Here is a 21,279-nt window from a genome sequence, read left to right as displayed (position 1 = left end):
ATCTCGGAAAAAAGAATTACGCTTAATTCAAAGTAAAAATATTATTGAAAATCCTGTTATAAAATTAAAAGCTGATTTTTTATAATGAAAATTTGACGGTGAATAATTATATCAATTTATAGATAAAATTACATTGTGATGTACAATTTAGTACAATTTAGTATTGACGAGATTTTAGTAAAAGTTACCAACTAATTTTTTTTTTTTAAGTGCCGTAGTTTATAAAATTGCATGATTTTTTTTTATTTCATACTTTTGATAAAATAATTTCAAATTTTAAATTAAAAATAAAAATCAAACATCGATAGTACACGGAAAAAACAAGATGACACTGAATATCATCCCAGATTATACTCAATGATATCTGTGGTGAAAAAAAATTTCAGATAGCTAAAAAAATCCATATTATACTGAGTGATATCTGGATTATACTCATTATAATCCAGATTATACTGCGTTATTTATGGATTATACTCATTATAATCTGGATAATACTCATTGTAACAGTTAAAAACTTTTTTATAAAAATGATTTGATGGATTTGTAAATATTTTTTAAAAGTTAATGCATTTAATTGACAGAATTAAGACAAAAATTTTTATAATTATCTACGGCATAGTAAACTAAAATAATTGAATTTTAAAAATAGAAATATAAATAAGTTTCTCAGATTTTATTACAATTTAACAAATATTACTGACCATTGTTTTTGTCTTCCAAAGAAACTTTATAAATGTTAATAATTAATTGTACAAACATATAATATATCCAACAATATAATATCTAATAAATTTTATTGACTGAATTATCTCATAAATATAACTATTTATTATGTATATCTTAATCTTATGCATCTAATAGATCAATAAACATAAAAACAAAAGACCAGTTTCTTTTTAGAACAGTGTCCTGGAGTAACCTCTACTCGAAGAAGATTTTTTACCCACTAAAAAAGTAGCCGGTGCTTAAAGTAAATTATTTAAAATAAATCAAACAACGTCATGGCTTTTTTACTTTTCCACTTGTAATCCTTAAACGTAATCGAGTTGCTTAAGTTCATCGGTGTACACCATCCGTGACACCACAAGTATGATGTAAAATAATCAAACCCCAAAAATCTTACAGTGAAAGTAAAGTTAAAAGGAGAGGAAAAGTTATGAGAAGTATTTTTGGTAACTTTACTGTCTATTGTATTGTTGTCTGAACCCGAGTTTGAAATACCGTTGCTTCTCGATGACGCAAAGTGTAGTAACACGAAAAAAAAAAGTAAACGCCGGAAAAATAAATATTAATAATAATACTGAGTTTAAATTTGTCATTATGTTTTAAATTTTTTGTCTATTTCATCAGAATTAAATGCTGGTATTTCTTCTTCTTCCTCCGAATAATAATCTAAATCATGAGATAAAATAACAACAGCTTTGTACTTTACCTCGTAGTTGGAAGTAAACTTATTTAATTTTGGAAGATTTAATGCGTGAATTTTGCTTGAATTATTGTCAAAACTTTGTTCTTTTTCTTCGGTGCAATAAACTAAATTATTTAACTGATTTAATTCTGACAAGTCTTCTGTCGGTTCAATTTTAATATTCAAGTTTTCTTCAGTGCAATTATCTAAACCATTTGACTGATTTAATTCTAACAAGTATTCTGCAGGATCTACTTTAATAATCAATCTTTCTTCCGGTTCTTCTTCAGTGCAATTATTTAAATCATTTGACTTATTTAATTTTATAAAGTCTTCGCTGTTATCGATATTGGATGTTTCTTCCAGTCTTTCTTCGGGAAAATAACCCTCTATTTCTTCATAAACAATTTCTTCTTCATTTTCATCAACTTCACAACTTGGAACTTCAAGATTTGATTTTGAAGACTTACTTTGAGCAGGAGTACTTGAACTTTCATTTTTATTTTCGAAAATACTATCAGCAAGTTTTAAAAACTCTAATTTTTTTTTTCTTGCTAGTCGCCTGTAAAAATATTTATTTATTAATAAATTATAGTAAATATTATTTATAAGATATAATAAATTTTATTACATTTGCTTGCATCTGAGTCTTATAGAGAGAGGCTTTTTGGTTCTTCTTTTACCCGGCATTGTTGTTTAAAATCTTTTATAGTCGTGCAAAATGTCACCCAGCTAAAACAAAATTAAAAAAAAAAAAGAATTTATGTTTTTTATTGTCAATTAAAAAATTAAAATAATTCCAAATTCAGAAATAAATTATGATATTAAAATTAGCCGACGTTATCAACAATTTTAGATTTTTTTATTGAAAAAATTATTTAAAAAAAATTATTTTTACAAAATTGCACGTATAATTTTTAAAACTTTCTACATGTGAAATTTTTTCAATTAATTTTTTTTAAATAATTTTTTCAATAAAAAAAATTCTAAAAATTTTTAGATGTCGGCTAACTTTATTGTCATAAATAAATAAATAAATTATTTTTTAGTTATAAATACCTGAGTTTATTTTTACTGAAGAATAATTAATAATAATATTAAAACACAGGTAAAATTTTTTGTTTACTAATAATTAAATGTCAGTTTCTGTTTTTATAAAAATTATTTAAAATAAAACACACACAATACTTGAATAATAAAGAATAATTAGTAAAACTTTTTAAAATATAATTTATAATTTTCATTGACAAAATACAAAAGATTAATTACAGTTAAAACAGAAGAACAACAACAAATGTTGCATTTAGCGTGTTTAGGAAGAACTAGAGACTCCTAGCGGCGAAAAATAGAACTAAACTTTGAATTTATTCAGTCATTCACAAATTAAGGATGTTTAATATTAATATTAAAATTAATAAATAAATAATATAAATACTCATGACATTTGATGAAAGAAGAAATAAATATATGTAATTATAATAAATAACTTAAAAAATTTAATTAATTAATTTTATTCAATAAATATAATATAAAAAATCATAAAAGTAATTTTAAAAATTTTTGTTTAATAGATATTGCAAAAAAAATGGCGGATAAATAAATATGTAAGAGCAAGAGCGCGGTTGAGATTGATATAAGCGCGCATGCGCGTGGCTTTCAAGAAAGATAAAGCGAGGTCAATGGAAAGTGGCATAATCGCGGATGTGGATCGCCCAAGGAGAGCAGAAGAGATCCTTTACCTTTCTTATGTAACTATTTACTTGTCGTATCTTATTGTGCTTACTATACAGGATAATATCAATATCAACGAACTGTCTTACCTGGAAGAAACAAACAACTTGTTATTTCACCCCCCAATTATTTTTTTTCACCTGTCTATTTTTTTTTAGTTGATTAACTAAAAATTTCTAGCATAGTCCCATAAAAAGAAAAAAATTTAAGGATTAGCCGAAGCATAAAATGAACTTGACCTTGAGACAGCCCGAAACCCGATCAAGCGCAATTAAAATTCAGAGGTATAAAACATAACGGTAACTATAAAAATTAACAATGATGATAAATTTAGATGAAAATTAATTTAGCAGATATTTGATAATTTTAAGAATTTGTGCTACAAATAAATTATGGCAAAAAAAATTAAGATGTAGAATTGAAAAAAAAATTAAAAATGCAATTTTTTAAAAATTGTTTTTCGGAACAAACTCAATTGTTAACAAAAAACAAAAAAAATATGGTCGTGACTGCTAACTTTAAGGTCATTAAATTTAGCAAATATTTAATAATTTTTAGAATTATTTTTAACAAATAAATTGTGGCAAAAAACAATATAAAAAAAAAATTTACATGTAGGAATTTTAAAAAATTAAAAATGCAATTTTTTTAAAATAATTTTTTGGAACAAATTTTTTTGTTAAAAAAAAATTAAAAAATTCTCTACCCGGAAAAAACAAGATGACACTGGATATCATCCCAGATTATACTAATTAAAAAAAAAATTCAGGTAGTAGCTAGTATAATCTGGATTATTCTAACTACTGTCTGAAATTTTTTTTTCACCACAGATATCACTGAGTATAGTTTGAGATGATATCCAGTGTCATCTTATTCTTTCCGTGTAGTGACTGCTAACTTTAATCCCATAAATTAACATTACAATTTAATTTTAGTATTTTAAAAAATTGTTAAGGTGTCAAAAAAATAAATTATTGCCTTAGATAGCAACGTCTGCCAAATCCACGGGACATTATTGTCCGAGGTCATTCAACGCAAGTTGAATGTACTTTCAAGATAGTCTATATATGTATTGTATATCATTTCTATTTGCAAGTATCAATTACAAGTAAGTTACTTTTACAAGAGAATGAAATTAAACTAAATAAATATTTTTTGTTTTCATAGAAAATACCAAGTAAAAGGTGTAAGAGAGATTGCACTTGACCCTGAAATAAAAAATGAAGAAAAAAAATATTAATATAATAGAATATTATTTAACTTGTTTTATTGTTAAGTTTATCAAAAAGCAAACGAAAGAAAAAAGCAAAAGGGAAGATAAGGCCAAGAAGAGAAGGTGAAGCGATAAAACACCTGATTAGAGTAAAAATAAAAACCCGAAGCAGCGGTGATGAATTATCCTGTTTACATTTAGTAGAATCTCGGACTGAGAATAAGAATTAAGGAAAGAAAACTGGTGATGAGAGGGGACAGCTAAACAGTAAACAGTAACTACAGCATTCTTGTTGGACACGAATGAACGCAGCAGGGGGAGAAGTAGGAGACTTAACTTGACTCTTACATTATATTAGTGTCGGGCACCCAGAAGTAAAGACTTACAGTGGATATAAGAGGAAAGAGAATGCAACGAATCCAACGAAGATACAAGTTAATATCCAATGCCTGGATAGAAGGAAATGTAGGACAATAACCTCGAGTAACCTCCATCAGGCAAACCTCCATCAAGGATGGAGAAGTCCAAGTCCATCCTATATCTTACAACAAACTTAACTCATACAAACTCACAGGCAGGTCTACAGGTGTCGTTGAAGCTGATGTACACACACCTTTCACAAAACTGATTCATTTTACATCCTAGCCACTTACACAACCCAGCCAGCATGTCCAGGTCTGCTCTGATATTATATTTGGTTCCATGATTCTTGATCCTTCGACAAAATATCCCCGGACAAAATATCTTAAATAATTAAATTAAATTTTTTAAGATTAAATGAGTAATTTAATGATTCAATATTAAATATTAAATGATTTTAATATTAAATTTTCATGATTTAATGATTGATTTTTAATAAAACAATAAATTTGAAAACAATTATCAATTTTATTTTAACACTTATTAATAGCATTTCAACAAATATTCGTAGCACGACTTTACAAAAACTTAAAATATTGTTGTACCTTTTTATCATGGTTTTTGTGTGTGTTTATTCGACAGTAGACCAACGCATAAGCTTGTTACCGTATTGTGCCCTTTTATCACAGAATTTGAGTGATATTTAGTCTCAGGGATATTTTGTCCGGAGATTATATTTTTAATAATTTACTAAAGTTTTTTACTCCAAAAATAATTATTAAGAATAAATAGTTAATAGATTTTTTATTTTTGCCTCTCAATTTTTAATAATTATTAAAAAAGTTGATGGAATTATTTGAAAATTGAATTTTCTTCTTTTTGTTATATTTTTTATGATGAAAAAATTTTTCTTTAATAATAGCTCTTAAACTTTTAATATTTAATATAAAAAATTAATGAAAATGAAGTTAGCCGACATTTCAAAATTTTTTATTGAAAAAATTTTAATTGAAAAATTTCACATGTAAAAAATTTAAAAAACTATAAGTGCAATTTTTTAGAAATATCTTTTTAGTTGTAATTTAATTAATAAAAAAAAATCAAAAATTTTTAGATATTTTGTCGGAGACAAGACGCCTGATACCATTATATTTGCCTTGAGAGCTTCGTCCTCAGTCCTTCACAGAAAGAAAGGTTCACTTGAGCCAAGAAAATATTTTTCTTCATAATTATTTACTTGGGCGAAAAAAAAATTTTTTTTTTACACAAGAAATTTCACTTATTCCAACAAATCAATTCTCTTGCTTCAATAAATATGTTTCTTGATCCAAGACAATTTATTTAAGTCAAGAAAATTTTCTTGTTTTGAGAAAATTTCTCTCTTGCTCCAAAAAATTAAGTTCTTGACAGAAGTAAATTTTCTTGTCTTGAGAAAATTTTTCTCTTGCTCCAAAAAATTAAATATCTTGATAGTAAATTTTCATTAATATTTCTATTGACTAACATGTCAAATGGGAAGATCAAATAATATTTCATCATTTTTTTTCATTCAATATGTATAATTGCGCGCTAAAATAATCTAAAATGGGTATCAAATATTCAAGAGAAAAATTTTCTCAAGATGAGAAAATTTTGTTCTCAGCTGAAGTAGGTGGCACTGCTTCCCTAAAGTATCTAAAAATCTTGATCAAATATAAAAATTTCTGGTATCAAGTATTTATGATAATTTGAATTAAGAAAAAATTACTTCCACCAAAAATAGAATTTCAAGAAAAATTTTTACTTCGGCCAAGACAACTTTGGTCTTCCTTCGGGCGACCGAAAATTTACTTGAGCCAAGAATTTTGTTCTCCAGTCAAGAAATCTTTCTTTCTACAATTGTATTGGTCCTCAGTCCTCTATCGGGCAAAGTCTAATCCTCGATACTAAACCTACACTTGGCTAATACTTGGGCTGTGTTATAGAATACAGAATGTAGAAGACCAAGACTAAGAAGACTATACAGGTACACGCACTCGTGCTTTTTTTTTCATAGACGAGACGTGGCCCGAGGACGTTTGCAACCGAGGTCGATGCCATCGAGCTGCTAAGACGAACAAGCTTAGCAAGAAGAGAAGAGAAGAGGATAAGAAGGCTCTTTGACTATTGACTAACTTCCCGTTCCCGGTTTGTCTTGCCGAGATCGAAGGTCGAATTTATTCACCTGGTAAAGGTCGAGGGACCGGAGGATAATCGTTATCGTGATCCTACATTCTAATATATCGGGTAATTAATTATTTCAATAAACTTTATCAAGGTTCTAATACATAAAATAGCAACGAATCGAATTATTTCTTACGCTTTTTTATTTAAGAGAATGAGAATTAAGAGTCTGATAATTTATACTTTAAAGATTCTCGTTTAGTTTCAAGAGCTTCGGATTTTTTATAAGCAAGTTTAGGAGAAGAAAGGTAGTATGTTAATTTTTTTTTTTTTTGCAAGCTAGTATATTTTAGACCAGGGGTTTATGATAGTAATTTCCAGGAAGAAATCTTAAAAAAAAATATTTATGATGACTATAAAATAGTTGTAAGTAATTAACATGCTAGTAATTCGATATTTATTATTTTATTTTGTTTATGAAAATGCTAAAAGTATTAAAGAAGAATTTATTTAAATGTTAGGTGCAAGTTTAAACAGTGATAGTAAATCAAAAATATTTTTAATGTGTTTATTAGATAATTACAGCGTGGATAATAAGAAAAAAAGTTCATTAAGAAAAAAATACGGTATTATGCGGGTATTGTATTTGTTATAGGAAACAAAGTTGCATGGCTGGCTGGTAATAGTTCTTGACAGCAGTGCATTCTCACCACGAAACGAAGGTCAGTTACCACAGAGTGGAAGTAGTCCATGGTGAAGGTTTTATATACTTCCGCTATATTGCATTAACACTTTCAAGTGCAGATGGATTAAATTATTCATTTATTTATATTATCGTCGTAAATTATCTAAAGAATTATATTTATTATTTATACTTGTACTTGTGTCACTTATGTCAATCAAAGGATGAATTATTGGAAGTAAAATAATCATTTTTCTCAGATTTAAACGGCCTTGACTTGTGAACTATTAATAAATAAAATTTTGCTTTATTAAATAATGACTTTTGTTAAATTGCACTGTACTTTTTTAACTATTGACATTTTTAAAGATATAAGCTCATCTCGATGTTACACTCATCAAGAGCTTTCATATGAGTACCCACATGTATTTTTGATATATTTTTCATATATACGTATATATAATATATATTTTAAAGATATATTTTTGATATATTTTCACATATACATATATATATATATATATATATATATATATATATATATATATATATATATACATATATATATATAATATACATAAATATATGAACTATATGAAAAATTGATGTGGGTACTCAAATGAAAGGTATTGATGAGTATAACATCCGGATGAGCTTATATCTTTAAAAATGTCAATAGTTCACAAGATACAAGGTCGTTTCTTAATTATGTTAAATTGTACTGTACTTTTTTAACTATTTACATTTTTAAAGATATAAGCTCATCCCGATGTTACACTCATCAAGAGCTTTCATTTGAGTACCCACATGCATTTTGATATATTTTTCATATATACATATATGGACACTGTTATGCATTAATGTGTTAAGTGCTATAGAAATCCTATGTACTTAACACACTATTGCATAACAGAGTCCATATATAATACATATAAATATATAAAATATATGAAATATATGAAAAATTGACGTGGGTACTCAAATGAAAGGTCTTGATGATTGTAACATCAGGATGAGCTTATATATTTAAAAATATCAATAGTTTACAAGATACGTCATTTCTTAATTATGTATCTAGAGATAGAGCATTTTCTAATGCAGTCTAAATACTTATCATTATAAATTGACAATTGACCACAAAATTTTGCTTATTTTTTTAATAATATAGATTAATATTTCTTCCCCGAAAATGATCTTCAATCTTCGTTCCTCGGCCCGTATATTACCAAAGAAGAAATAAAAAATACCAAAGATTTTAGTGAGAATAATAGACTTCAAAATAAAAGATTAAAGAAGTCCGATGTCCTTAAAAGAATTAAAACATAATTAATCTGTGTTCTGAAAGGCGTGAAAATAAATACAAAGAAGAAATGACAATTAGTTGTGTGTTGAGACTTATTACTTACACTGTAATTAAATTTTTTGTGTTCAGGGTGGTGATAGCACATGGGAATGTAGTTCAATGACAGCGTAGCCTTAACCCATAAGAGTCGGAGGCTTTTATTATGAATGAGAAAGTTGAACTCGCGGAACGATGAACCTTACTTGCGTAGCGCATATATATAAATATATAGTTGTGTATATGTGCTATATAACGTATACATATCACCGTCATCTTCGTAACACGAAGACGTAAATCACGCGATGACGAGTCTGGATATACGTCAGTAGGTATCTTTTTGATTTCTTCATCTGTCACGGCAAAGTAGCACACTTATTATCTATCGCAGAAAAAATTAATCAAAAATTGCAATTTATCGAAAATTTATCATTCTCTGTTGCAGAATTAAATAATAATAGCTTCTTCTAAAGATGATCCATGGAAATGAGAGATCAATGCCTGAAACTTATCTAAACGATGGCGATAATGATAAGGATTATGCGAAACTGTAAAATAAAATAATAACGCTGTTTATTTGATTTTATATAGTTTCATCGTCAGTATTCGCGAACGTGATTGAACGAAAGTATCACGGTAAACAGTTTTGTTGTTCTGGATCCCCGGGTTCACTGCTCGCTTCCTCTTTCTCCGCTATTTTCTATACGGCTTCTTGCGTACCTGGTTTCTACATCTACAACTCATGCTAAATTTTACTCAAAGGCTCACTTTTTATTATTACTCTTCATATTTCTATCTATATCATTAATATATCAATATTCAGTATCATTATTTAAATAAACCCATCTATTTTCTTAATTGTCTCTCTTATTAACTGCTATTGCGTGTCTGTCTCGCAAATTTAGATTTCTAGATTACTTTTTTTTGCTAATTATATTTTTAATAATTTACTACTCTAGTTTTTTATTCTAAAAATAAATAGTTAATAATTTTTTTATTTTTCCCCGCTCAATTTTTAATAATTATTAAAAAAATTGATTGAATTATTTGAAAATTGAATTTTCTTATATTTTTTATGATGAAAAAATTTTTCTTTAATAATAACTTTTAAATTTTTAATAATTAATATAAAAAATTAATGAAAATGAAGTTAGCCGACATTTCAAAATTTTTAGAAATTTTTTTATTGAAAAAATTAAAAATAAAATTTCACATGTAACAAACTTAAAAAAACTATAAGTGAAATTTTTTAGAAAAATCTTTTTAGTTGTAATTTAATTAATAAAAAAAAATCAAAAATTTTTAGACGTCTGCTAATTTCAGTGTCATAAAAATTAATAATCTTTTGGAATTTTCTTCTTTTATTTTTCTACACAGAAAAAAAAAATTAATTCGAATCAAGAAAATAATTTTAAAGAAGTTCAACTTTTTGATTTGAGTATAAAAATTTTTAAACCAAGAAGTTTTTCTTGATTTAAGTAAATTTTACTTAATTGAAGAATTTTTCGTCTTGATTCAAGACAATTAAACTCTACAAAATTATTCTCTTGATTTAAGTTAATTTTTTTTTTATTATAACAATAAATAATTTATAAAAGTTAGCTTCTTAAAAAGCATTGCAAAAGTTTTCTTTCAGATTAAAAATTAATTTTATTTTTAATCAACAATTTTTCTTTAATAATAACTTTTAAACTTTTAATAATTAATATAAAAAAATTAATAATCTTTTGGAATTTTCTTCTTTTATTTTTCTTCACCGATTATAACTCAAATCAAAAAAAGAATTTTAAACAAGTTCAACTTTTTGATTTGAGTATAAAAATTTTTAAACTAAGAAATTTTTTTTTGGTTTAAGTAAATTTTACTTGATTGAAGAATATTAAACTCTTCAAAATTATTCTCTTGATTCAAGTTAATTTTTTTTTTTTTTTTTTTAGTGTAATAATAAATAATTTATAAAAGTTAGCTTCTTGAAGAAATTATTTCTAAAGTTTTCTTCCTGATTAAAAATGAATTTAATTTTTAATCAACAATATTAGTAAATATAAATAATTGTATCCACTTTCATCAGTGATGACAAGTAGGAAACTTTTCTAAACGCAATTGGGACAAATAAATGACGTAGTATTACCGTTAACCGGTGAACTCTTATTGATACTGAACCGGCATGTTGACATGACTTTAGTATTACGTCTGTTGAGTTGACCGGTGGCCTAATCACAAGGATACAATACAAGTTACAAGTAACAAGTATCAAGTATCGCACAAGTAAACAAAGTAAATGGAAAGTCTAAACCGTTATTATTGTTCACAACTTAATATCCTATCAATGTCACATTATCTATTTAAATTTAGTCAATCCCATATTAATCTATCTTTCCATCTCTCTAACCGTAACTCATTTATCTAATCGTGAATCATCATGAATAAATTTATTATATAACATAAATAATTTAATTAAACATCTAACTAAAATTTAAATAGATTATAAAATTACAATCGAAAGTTTTCAATAGAGTATTGAGTAATTCTTCGGGAGTTTTTGGATATCTTCTTCAGTTTTCATTTGATTCGATAAGCCACTAAGCCTTGAATTTTTTTCCAGTCCTTAATTGTTATTCTTCTTGCCAAACAACTCAGCTAAATCTTTTATTGCATCAATATTCTGATACGTGTTTTTTTACCTTTCACTTAAATTTTTTGTTACAGCTTGCCTGAAGATTTCGTGGATCTCGGCAGCCCTTAGCTTGCTGTCCTTGAGTTTTGAGAATATTACACTCTTGACTAACAATCTTTGGCTAACTTTTTTTATTAGAATGAGTTTCGCGTTCGTAGTCAGAAGAAAGACATTGACACCTGAGAGCTGGTTGTAAAGAAGATAATTTATGGTACATTGTTATGTTATTTTTTATTTTACAATTTACATTTAAGTATTACATGATTTTTAATTTTTAGAGATGTTTTTTTTTATCAAGTATTATTTTATTTATCTTATTTCTTCTTGGTTTTTATCAACAATTTATTTATAACTATCGAGGTTAGTGACCTTGTTATATTTTTACGTCTCTGCATTCGTCGGGAATTTCGCATTTTACAAGATTCGATGTAAGACACCTTCTAGTCTGCTCTCTAAACAAGTAATTAAAGTTTCATGGAAATCCGGTAAATAATAGTAGTCATTACTATCGTCAAAAAAATTAAAGCTAATAAATTCGCTAGTTTATTTGTTCTTAAAGAATTTTTAAGTGACTTTATGTTCGGTTGTTTTAAAGTTTTATTTAGTTCAAACATAAAAACAAAAATTCTCGGTGATTGTTGTTAAAAAATTCACATAAAAATTTATTTAGCAATAATCAGGATAAATTTGTTTGGTTTTAATTTTTAATAAGACATAAAAACTTTTATCGAATTTTAATTACTAAGTTTGGTTTGTTTTAGAATTTCATCAATTAACACTTGTCTTCTCATTTCAGAATAATTAACTAAATTTATAATTAACATTACAAACTTCAATCAAATAATAATAATAATAATAATAATAATAATAATAATAATAGAGTCGAAATTTTATTAAAAAAAAAAAAAAAAAGAATTTTTAAAGAAGAAATGAAAAAAAATAACAATAATATTAGAATTGAAATTTTATTTAAAAAAAAAGAATTTTTAAAGAAGAAATAAAAAAAATAGTAATTATTATTATTATTATTATTATTATTTTATAGACTAAATTTTTACAAATAAAATTTTTTTCCAAAATAATAAAAAAAAAACCATAAAATTTTGCAATAAATTGAATTTTATTAAATTCAGGCCATTCTAGATTTCTTGAAGATATATTTAACGCTTCAACAAAATAAATAATGATTTTTCTCGTGTCAAACATTTCAATAATTTCTATTTTAATTTAAAAAAATCCAAATAAATAACAAGAACACTTAAACACGATTAATAATTACCCAAAGTGGCAAAATTAAATGAATAAACTGTTGTGTCATTGATAAATCTAGAAGAATGAATTGTTAATGTTAATATATACAAATATACATAATATAAATAAATAAATAAATAAATAAATGCGTGTCTATATTTCCAGGAACTGCAGTGCGTGACCTAGTGCCGTTGCAAACGTTCTACCTTCGAACTAGGTCTTTCACGTTCCCAACTAAGTCCACATCAAGTTGCAGTGAGTGTATACAGCCCCTGCTTTCTGTATTTGTTGTATTATATACAGTAAGTAGCCTTACTTATACTTCTATTCAATACTTCAGACATATTGCTATTGCTATTATTGCCTTTACTTCTTACTTATAGCTCGTAGATGCATCCACACTCACTACACCTTACACATTAATTTCGCCGACTCTCTAACATTTTTTTTCATTTTAGATTCGGTGTCAATGACTTGGCTGGCAGAACAGAACTGGTAAATCTTCACTTCATTTTTATTTTTTATTTCTATATACCATTCATTGAACTTTTAGATAATAACAATGGTAATAGAAATAAAAATAAGAGCCAGCAGTTGGGCTCTTATTTTTATTGCCTAATTTCCAAAAAAAAAAAAAAAAAACGCTTTGACTTTTGATTAACTCTTGATATCGTTATTCCGTTATTCGGAATTGGAGTTAAAAGTATGACTTAGGACTAACATTACGTAAGAATACCACAGCCCACATTTAACGGGATCTGGTACAATACCGCTAGATATTAATTTGTTTACGAATACATTTCGATTTTAGTTGTAAGAATGACAAGTTACGGTATGAATTAATATACAAGTGAAAAAAAAAAAAACATTAAACTCATATCACTTGTACATCATAGCTCGTATAATACAGTCATTCATCGTAGTATAAGATGTAATGCATGAGTGTTTATGTGTAAGAGAACGAGGGTCAATGCCTCCTATACGGAGCAGTACTTGTGTTGCCGACTTTCCGTATTTACCGCGTATGAGTATCAGATACTCACCTGAGATTCGTAACCGTACGCACAAGCAATAAAAACGAATGTGTCACGAGAATTTCCTTTTCAAACTAAACCGATTTGTCACTTTATATTAATTACGGGTACTGTTATTGTATCGATTGGTAATTATTACCGAATTTTATTAATTTTTAATAATTGTTAAAAAAGTTTATTGAATTATTTGGGAATTTTATTTTCTTCTTTTAATTGTATTTTAGTATTTTTATTTTTTTTAAATACTATTTTTGATTAAATTTTTTTCTTTTAATTGTATTTTACTATAAAAATTTGACTTTTTTTATATTTTTTATTATTAATTAATAAAAAATTTTTATTGTTAATTTTTCTTTAATAAGAATTTGAAAATTTTTAATAATTAATATTAAAAATTAATAATCTTTTAGAATATTCTTCTTTTAATTTTTTAGAGTAAAATATTTTTATTGTTCTATTATACAATAAATGTGTAAAAAAATTAATTTACAATGAAAGAATTAAAATTTTAAATAGCATTTTTATAAAATAAAATTCCAAAAATTTATTTTTATTAAAAATCATTATATTTTTAAACAAAATAATTTTTAATAAAAAATTTTTATCATTAATTTTTCATTAATAAGAATTTTAGAATTTTTAACAATTAATAATCTTTTAGAATTTTTTTTAATTTAATTTTTTAAAGTAAAATATTTTTATTCTATTAAATACAATAAATGTGTGAAAAAATTAATTTATAAAAAAAAAATTCATTTTTTTTTTATAAAAAATTTATAATTGTTTTAAAATTAATTTAGAATGAAAGAATTAAATTTTAAATAGTATTTTTATAAAATAAACTTTTTAAAATTGATTTTTTTAAACAAAATAATTTTTTTTTGCATATGAATTGATAAAAAAAAAAAAATAATAAAATAATTAGATATAAATAAAAATTTCCAAGTAAGTCACAAGATTTAGTTTAAAAAATGATCATTAGCAATGAAAGAGAAGTTAAAATAAAAAAAAAGTAAAGTTAGGAAAAGAAGCCAATCTGTCTGGTGACCTGAGAGCTATTTGATTGGCGTGACCGGTAAAACTCAATCATTATTCTCATTTCTGGCGATGGTTGACGATCCTTGGCTCTCAGGAAGAAGAATAAGAAAAAGAGCTTAAAGTGCGGCCGCGTTGCCTTGGGCTTTCGGTGGCACGTGACTGTCTTGCGGTTTCGCGATTTGCCGATGGAAGTTCCTTGGCACGCCGACGACCGATACGACGAGTTAATGTAAGTCTGAGATCGGCACACCACGCGAAGAAACAGAACGGTCGACGACCCCCTGAAAATACTCTTACGCATCGTGTGCCACTTCACTTATAACGTTCGTTTCGAGTGACCGAGCTACGGAGTCAAGAATACAACATATACCATACAACATATAACATATAGCATATAGCGGACGCGGTGAAAAGAGAGAGGCATTATGACTTTGTGCGTATAGTAAACTCCATTTTTTCCAGATATATTTATATTTATACACATATATGTATTGTAAATTTTTTGTCAACATCTCTATCTCTGCTTTACTTGCCAACAGACTTTGCGTTCTGTTTCCCAAGTTCTTCTCAAGAAATAACAGTACAATTTATACTTATTTATGTCGATTTAATATATTTTTACCAGGGCTATGACTTCTGACAAAAGGGAGATTGAAGATCCTTTTTTTTTTTTTACCTGTACCAAGGTTTTTATCTTCACGTCTTCGTGGAGTGTCGTCACTTGTAAGAAACCAGTTTCAAAAATATCTCATAAAAAATCTGGATTTTTTTATCTTTTTTGGAAAAGTTCTCGGGGGAATTGATATATATCTTCTTGATATCAGAGATAGAAAATAAAAAGATTTAGATTTTCTTTCATGAAAAGGAAATTAATTAGTTTTTTTAAGATAAAAAATATTATTTGATTAAGAGGTGGAAATAACAGGGAAGAAATATAAAAAAATAAAAGTTTGTTGATTTAAAACTGATTAAATAATGACTTTTGTTAAATTGCAATGTACTTTCTTAAATATTGACGTTTTTAAAGATATAAGCTCATTCCGATGTTATACTCATCAAGAGCTTTCATTTGAGTACCCACATGTATTTTTGATATATTTTTCATATATACATATATATATAATAAATATAAATATATAAAAAATTGATGTGGGTACTCAAATAAAAGGTCTCGATGAGTGTAACATCAGGATGAGCTTATATCTTTATAAATGTCAATATTTAAAAAAGTACAAGGTCGTTTCTTAATTATGTTAAATTGCACTGTATTTTCTTAACTATTGACGTTTTTAAAGATATAAGCTCATCCTGATGTTACTCTCATCAAGAGCTTTCATTTGAGTACCCACATCAATATTTCATATATTTTTCATATATACATATATATATATATATATATATATATATATATATATATATATATATATATATATATATATATAAATATATGAACAATTGATGTGGGTACTCAAATGAAAGGTCTCGATGAGTATAACATCAGAATGAGCTTATATCTTTAAAAATGCCAATAGTTCACAAGATACAAGGTCATTTTTTAATTATCTATCTAGAGATAGAACATTTTTGAATGCAGCTTAAATACTTATCATCATAAATTGACATTTGGCCATAAAATTTTTTTTTTCATTTATTTTATGATACAAAAATTGCGATAATTTTTAGAATTTTTTAAATAAATAAATTATGGAAAAAAAAGAAGAATATAAATTCCACAGAGAAGAAATATAAATGCAATTTTTTAGATATAATTTATATATTAAATGTATGAAGTGTATGTTGATTTAGTCAAACAAACTTGAATAATTTTTCTGCCAGATTCAAAATAATTTTTTTAACTAATTTAAATGAATATTTATTCTATCCAGGTAATAAAAATTCCACTACTCATCTTCTAGAAATTTTTATTCCATCAATAACTGTAAATTGGCAAACCAAGTGGCAGAATATTGATAAAATCATAACTGTTGTCTTCACCAGAGAGTAAATTCACCAAACCAAAGTTTTAAGTGTAAAAACTAGATAAAATGCAGGAAATGGAAGAAACGGAAGCGGCGGAAATGCTGGCATAATATTTACACGATATACGTAAGTACCAAATAGCATTAAAATGTACCATAAAATACGATAAAGTAATTGTTGTGTGGAGAGCTGGTTATGAGCGATCGATGTAGGTGAAGTAGTTTTCTAATGACTGGCCGATGTCTCTCTTCTCCAACGAGAATAAGAAGTCTCGCTCTTCTTTCTTCTCTCTAGCAAAGGGAGAGCTTCCGTTAAATCAGACGCCAGTGGAAGACAGAATTAGTTAGAAGGAAATGATCGAGGCTAGATTAATATGTACACATGTGGACGGTAAACACCTAGCCAGTCCAGGAGATGGTGTGGAGAGCTAAAGGAAAATTAATCAGTGAGCAAAAGAGAACGAAAGAGCTGGAAAAAAACGAGTGACGAGTGAAGTCTACTCAGTAGTGAGGATTTCTGGCGAGTCAAGACTCAAGAGTGAGCGTAAAGTAAACTAGTGCACCGACCTGGTGGGCACGCAACCGCGATGTAAGAGTATTTTCAAGGGTTAACGAACTCCCGGTGAGCGCCATCTTTTTCCGCGACGTCTTGTCTTACTTTATTGGCATAATTTTTTTCTTCTTTCATAAATTTATTTTTTTTTATTAATTAATTGTTCTAAAAATTATTTTTTCTATTTCTTCTTTTATTTAAATTAATATTATTTTAATATTGCTGTTGTCGTTGTTGTTGTTGTTGTAAAATAAGGAGCGCGTCGCGGAAAGTGAAGAAATGAAGAAGAAAAAATAAATATAAGGCTGCTCAACTAATTTCACGCGAATTATCATTCAAGATAATTAAGGTATCATTTTTTTATTTCTTCAGATAATATTTAATTTTTTAATTGTTTATTTATTTTGTTTTTCTCAGGGAAAATAATTCTAATGGAGCTGAAGAAGAACTCTTGTTCTTATTGCTGAAGAAATAATACAAGAAATATTATTTAATTAAAATGTTTTATGATTATAAAGATAAAGGCGGCTAAACAAAACTCATAAAGTTATGAGCAAGGTGAAGGTAAAGGCAAACTGCAAATTAGGTAAAAATAAGTCTCAGCTAAGCTAAGTAGTGCAAGCGTAAGAGTGCTTCGAGAGGTCAGTAACCACTCGGCGCTCCGTTCCGTTCCGGTTACCCGTTGGTAGCTTCACGGCCAATCGAGGGAGGGATACTTTACCATCACTACTCTCTCAAAGTATTTGCTGGTTCAGAATTATTATGTAAAAGCCTCCTACCAATATCTATATATCTTCATTGTATTTATATATATGTATTTATATATATTATTCTGTTAACGGTCGCTATTTTAACTTTTATTTGGATTGTCATAAAAATAACACTCCGGGATTTTATTCACTTTATCTTTTATTCATTGTTAATATTGTTATTATTTTTTTAAGATTTTAAACACTGACAAGTTTAATGTTTTATCGTTAACACTTATTTACGTTAAGTAATATCGCCCGCATTAAGTACCCACATTACATTTGCGTAATAACACTTGATAAAATTTATTTGCAAGGGTTTTTTAATCAATAAGTTATTTATGGAATTTTGTTTTGGAGCTTGCGGTTGGTTAGCTTACGAACGCTTAGAGACTTTAACGCTTGCACGAGAAATATTTTTGTATTTTTCGCCGGAGATTTTAATAATTAATGAGAGAAGAAATAATTTTATTAATTTAAATTAAAGTTTTATTAGTTGTTAAAAGTTTCTTCTTTAATTATGAAATATGACTTTGATTATTTTGGATTTATTTTAGATAAAATTAAATAATAGTTATGTAAGTTTTAAGTGGGATTGAATTACCAAGTTTTGCTTAATGTTTGGAGCAAATTTTACGAATATTAAAAAAAAAACTTAAAGAAGAAATAGTATTCATTATTTTTTATATAAAATTTAAATTAACATTTATTTATTGTTGAAAATTTCTTCTTTAATATTTTTTATTTATTTAAATAAAATATTAAAAACTAAAATTTCAGTCAAATGTTTTTAACAAAATAAAATTTTAGTAAATTTAACAAATATTTTTAAGAAAAAAATTTAAAGAAGAAATAGTATTAATTATTTTTTGTATAAAATTTAAATTAAAGATTTATTTGCTCAAAATTTCTTCTTTAATATTTTTTGTTTATTTAATTAAAATATTAAAAACTAAAATTTATGTCAAATGTTTTTAATAAAATAAAATTTAAGTAAAATTAACGAATATTTAAGAAAAAAAAAAATTTCTGAGCATTTTAATAATTGATTAAAAAATCAAAAGAAGAAATACTATAAATAATTTTTAAATATTTATATAAAATTTACAATATATTATTTTATTATTATTATTATTATTATTTTATTGCATTAAACAATTACAAAATTTGTTTTAGCAAGGGGGTAACAAATATAAAATATAAATTAGGGGAAACATAGATAATTAATAAGTTTAACAAATAAGTACATCAGAAAAGTTAATAATTCGTTAGTTTTATAAAAATAAATTTCGATTCGTTTCATTTCATCACATTTCGGTTCATTTTTATTACAATCCATCCGCGGGAACAAAAGTAGGATCATTCTAAAGGTGTAGGGCCCAGGCTCTGAGTTGAAGAGACTTGGTGATGTAATTTATAATAGAGTGCAGAGTTCTTGTGTCGTTCGAGGAGAGCAAGGATGAGATTTGTTCATTGCTGAGTATTGAGTTTTGCAAGTACTGCGCTCTGAAACTTGTGAAGTACGGACAATCAGTCAGGAGATGCTCAGTGGTATCAGACGCCTTTGAATTACACAGTTGACAGGTCATGGACGGAGAGAATCTTGTCATAGAGTTGTTTGCAATCAGGTAGCAATTAAATTTGTTCGATAGCCTCAGTTGCGTTACCAGACGCTTGCTGTTGAGAGGTAACTTCATCAGGAGATGACTGGCCGGTGTGTAAGGATCAGGAAGCTGTAGTGAAAATATAAGCGACCTTGAATTTCTTGCAGCAGTTAAGTCTTGACTATGTAGGTTTGATTTGTACCGATTAAATAAAGATTCGTATTTAGACTCAAGTAAAACATGGTCGACAGAGTTTAAAAGTTCTAGAGCGTCACAATCTGTCAGAAAAGCTCTCAAATAAAATTTACAATATAAAAAAAATAAATTAATAAAATTATGTTGATCAGAGTTGTCAACTTGAGAGACTGTAATAGCTGCAAAGGCAATAAAAGCCCGAGCTTACTATCAACGATATACTTATCTTACAAAAAAGTGTTTGTGTAGAGTTCATGAGTGATTAACGCCAAACATGTCTCGTGACAACTTCCAGTAAGTCTTCCACTGCCAGGAGATAACGTCGACCATTATATCACAGCCTCTGAAATTAATAATTTTCCAGCAGGTTATTGTTATTATAATTATTCCCATGGATTGTATAACCCACGACAATGATAATGAATAAATAAAACCCAAAAAGACTTAAATAATACATAAAACGACCAACGACGCATTACTTTTACTTATGACTTATGGAATTTGTGACTTGGTAAGAAATTTTGGGAGCGTTGACCGAATCAAATGAAAGTTATCTTACCGAATGTTAGTCGCTTTTAATTTACCCGGTGAATACCATTAACTTTTCATCGTTTGTATTGCGTCATTCCGTTTTTCTTATCGCTCAAATCTCAGAAGCTTCTTCTTCTTCCCAACAAATCAAACTCCAGTTTGATCACATCAATCACTGGAATACAAACTAAATTTAGTCCTTGAAGAAATAAAACCCTAGGTCCTTTTAAATTAAACGGTATCAGGAGTCTTGATTCTTCGACAAAATATCCCAAAAAAAAATATCTCCGGACAAAATATCCTTGATAAAATATCCCCGGACAAAATAACCCTGAGACTAAATATCACACAAAATCCATGATAAAAGGGCACAAAATGGTAACAAGCTTGTAATTTTTTTATTAAGAGCGGTTTATAGTTGATTTTCAAACGTGTTTTTCTCATGTATGTGATAAAATTTCGAAAAAAAAACGCTTGGCTCTTCGATAGATAATTAAATTATCTATTGAAGAGCGGAGCGCTTTTTTGGAAAATTTTCATTTATTTATGCATAAAATCCCTTTTAAGATTCCATTTGTTGTACAAGTATGACAGAGATACTTTCGTTTGTCCAATAGAGGGCGAGAGAGAGGAAAAATGTAAACCCTTCTTAAAAAATAATTTTAAAAAATATATTTTAATAAAATCAAAAGTTATTGTACCTTAGTGCGCAAAATATTTTGTAACTAAACTTGTATTTATAATGATGTAAAAAATTTATATATTATGTATTAAATGTAAACTTATATGACCT

At 26.8% G+C, this 21,279-nt stretch overlaps 1 protein-coding gene and 2 long non-coding RNA genes across 4 annotated transcripts; 2 read left to right on the top strand and 1 right to left on the bottom strand.

Annotated features, from left to right (window-relative positions):
• Window positions 1-658: 658 nt before the first annotated feature.
• LOC123269763 lies at window positions 659-2,509 on the bottom strand. The gene is made up of 3 exons (XM_044735602.1): window positions 2,468-2,509; window positions 2,040-2,140; window positions 659-1,970 (listed from the first exon to the last, which is right to left on the bottom strand). The coding sequence occupies exons 2-3, from the start codon at window positions 2,096-2,098 to the stop codon at window positions 1,319-1,321; spliced, it is 711 nt and encodes a 236-aa protein (XP_044591537.1). The 5' UTR covers window positions 2,099-2,140; window positions 2,468-2,509; the 3' UTR covers window positions 659-1,318.
• A 474-nt stretch (window positions 2,510-2,983) lies between these two features.
• Window positions 2,984-5,083, top strand: LOC123264560. The gene is made up of 3 exons (XR_006509371.1): window positions 2,984-3,438; window positions 4,123-4,247; window positions 4,307-5,083. It is a non-coding gene; the product is annotated as an uncharacterized LOC123264560 (long non-coding RNA).
• Window positions 5,084-8,975: 3,892 nt separating this feature from the next.
• LOC123259903 lies at window positions 8,976-18,613 on the top strand. 2 transcript variants are annotated; one of them, XR_006508342.1, is made up of 8 exons: window positions 8,976-9,511; window positions 11,585-11,763; window positions 12,969-13,105; window positions 13,262-13,298; window positions 16,762-16,981; window positions 17,150-17,476; window positions 17,663-17,756; window positions 17,825-18,613. It is a non-coding gene; the product is annotated as an uncharacterized LOC123259903 (long non-coding RNA). The 2 variants fall into 2 exon arrangements; XR_006508341.1 differs by having other exon boundaries at window positions 17,150-17,756.
• The last annotated feature ends 2,666 nt before the right edge of the window (window positions 18,614-21,279 follow it).

This window comes from Cotesia glomerata, linkage group LG1, assembly GCF_020080835.1.
Source record: "Cotesia glomerata isolate CgM1 linkage group LG1, MPM_Cglom_v2.3, whole genome shotgun sequence".
NCBI lineage: Eukaryota > Metazoa > Arthropoda > Insecta > Hymenoptera > Braconidae > Cotesia > Cotesia glomerata.
This window is presented reverse-complemented; position numbering and strand designations above follow the sequence as displayed.

Excerpts from the sequence above, each read along its gene's own strand:
- LOC123269763 (XM_044735602.1), bottom strand. The coding sequence starts at position 2,098 with ATGCCGGGTAAAAGAAGAACCAAAAAGCCTCTCTCTATAAGACTCAGA. Across the intron at positions 1,971-2,039 it reads AGACTCAGATGCAAGCAAAT|GCGACTAGCAAGAAAAAAAA; the intron begins GTAATAAAATTT and ends ATATTTTTACAG.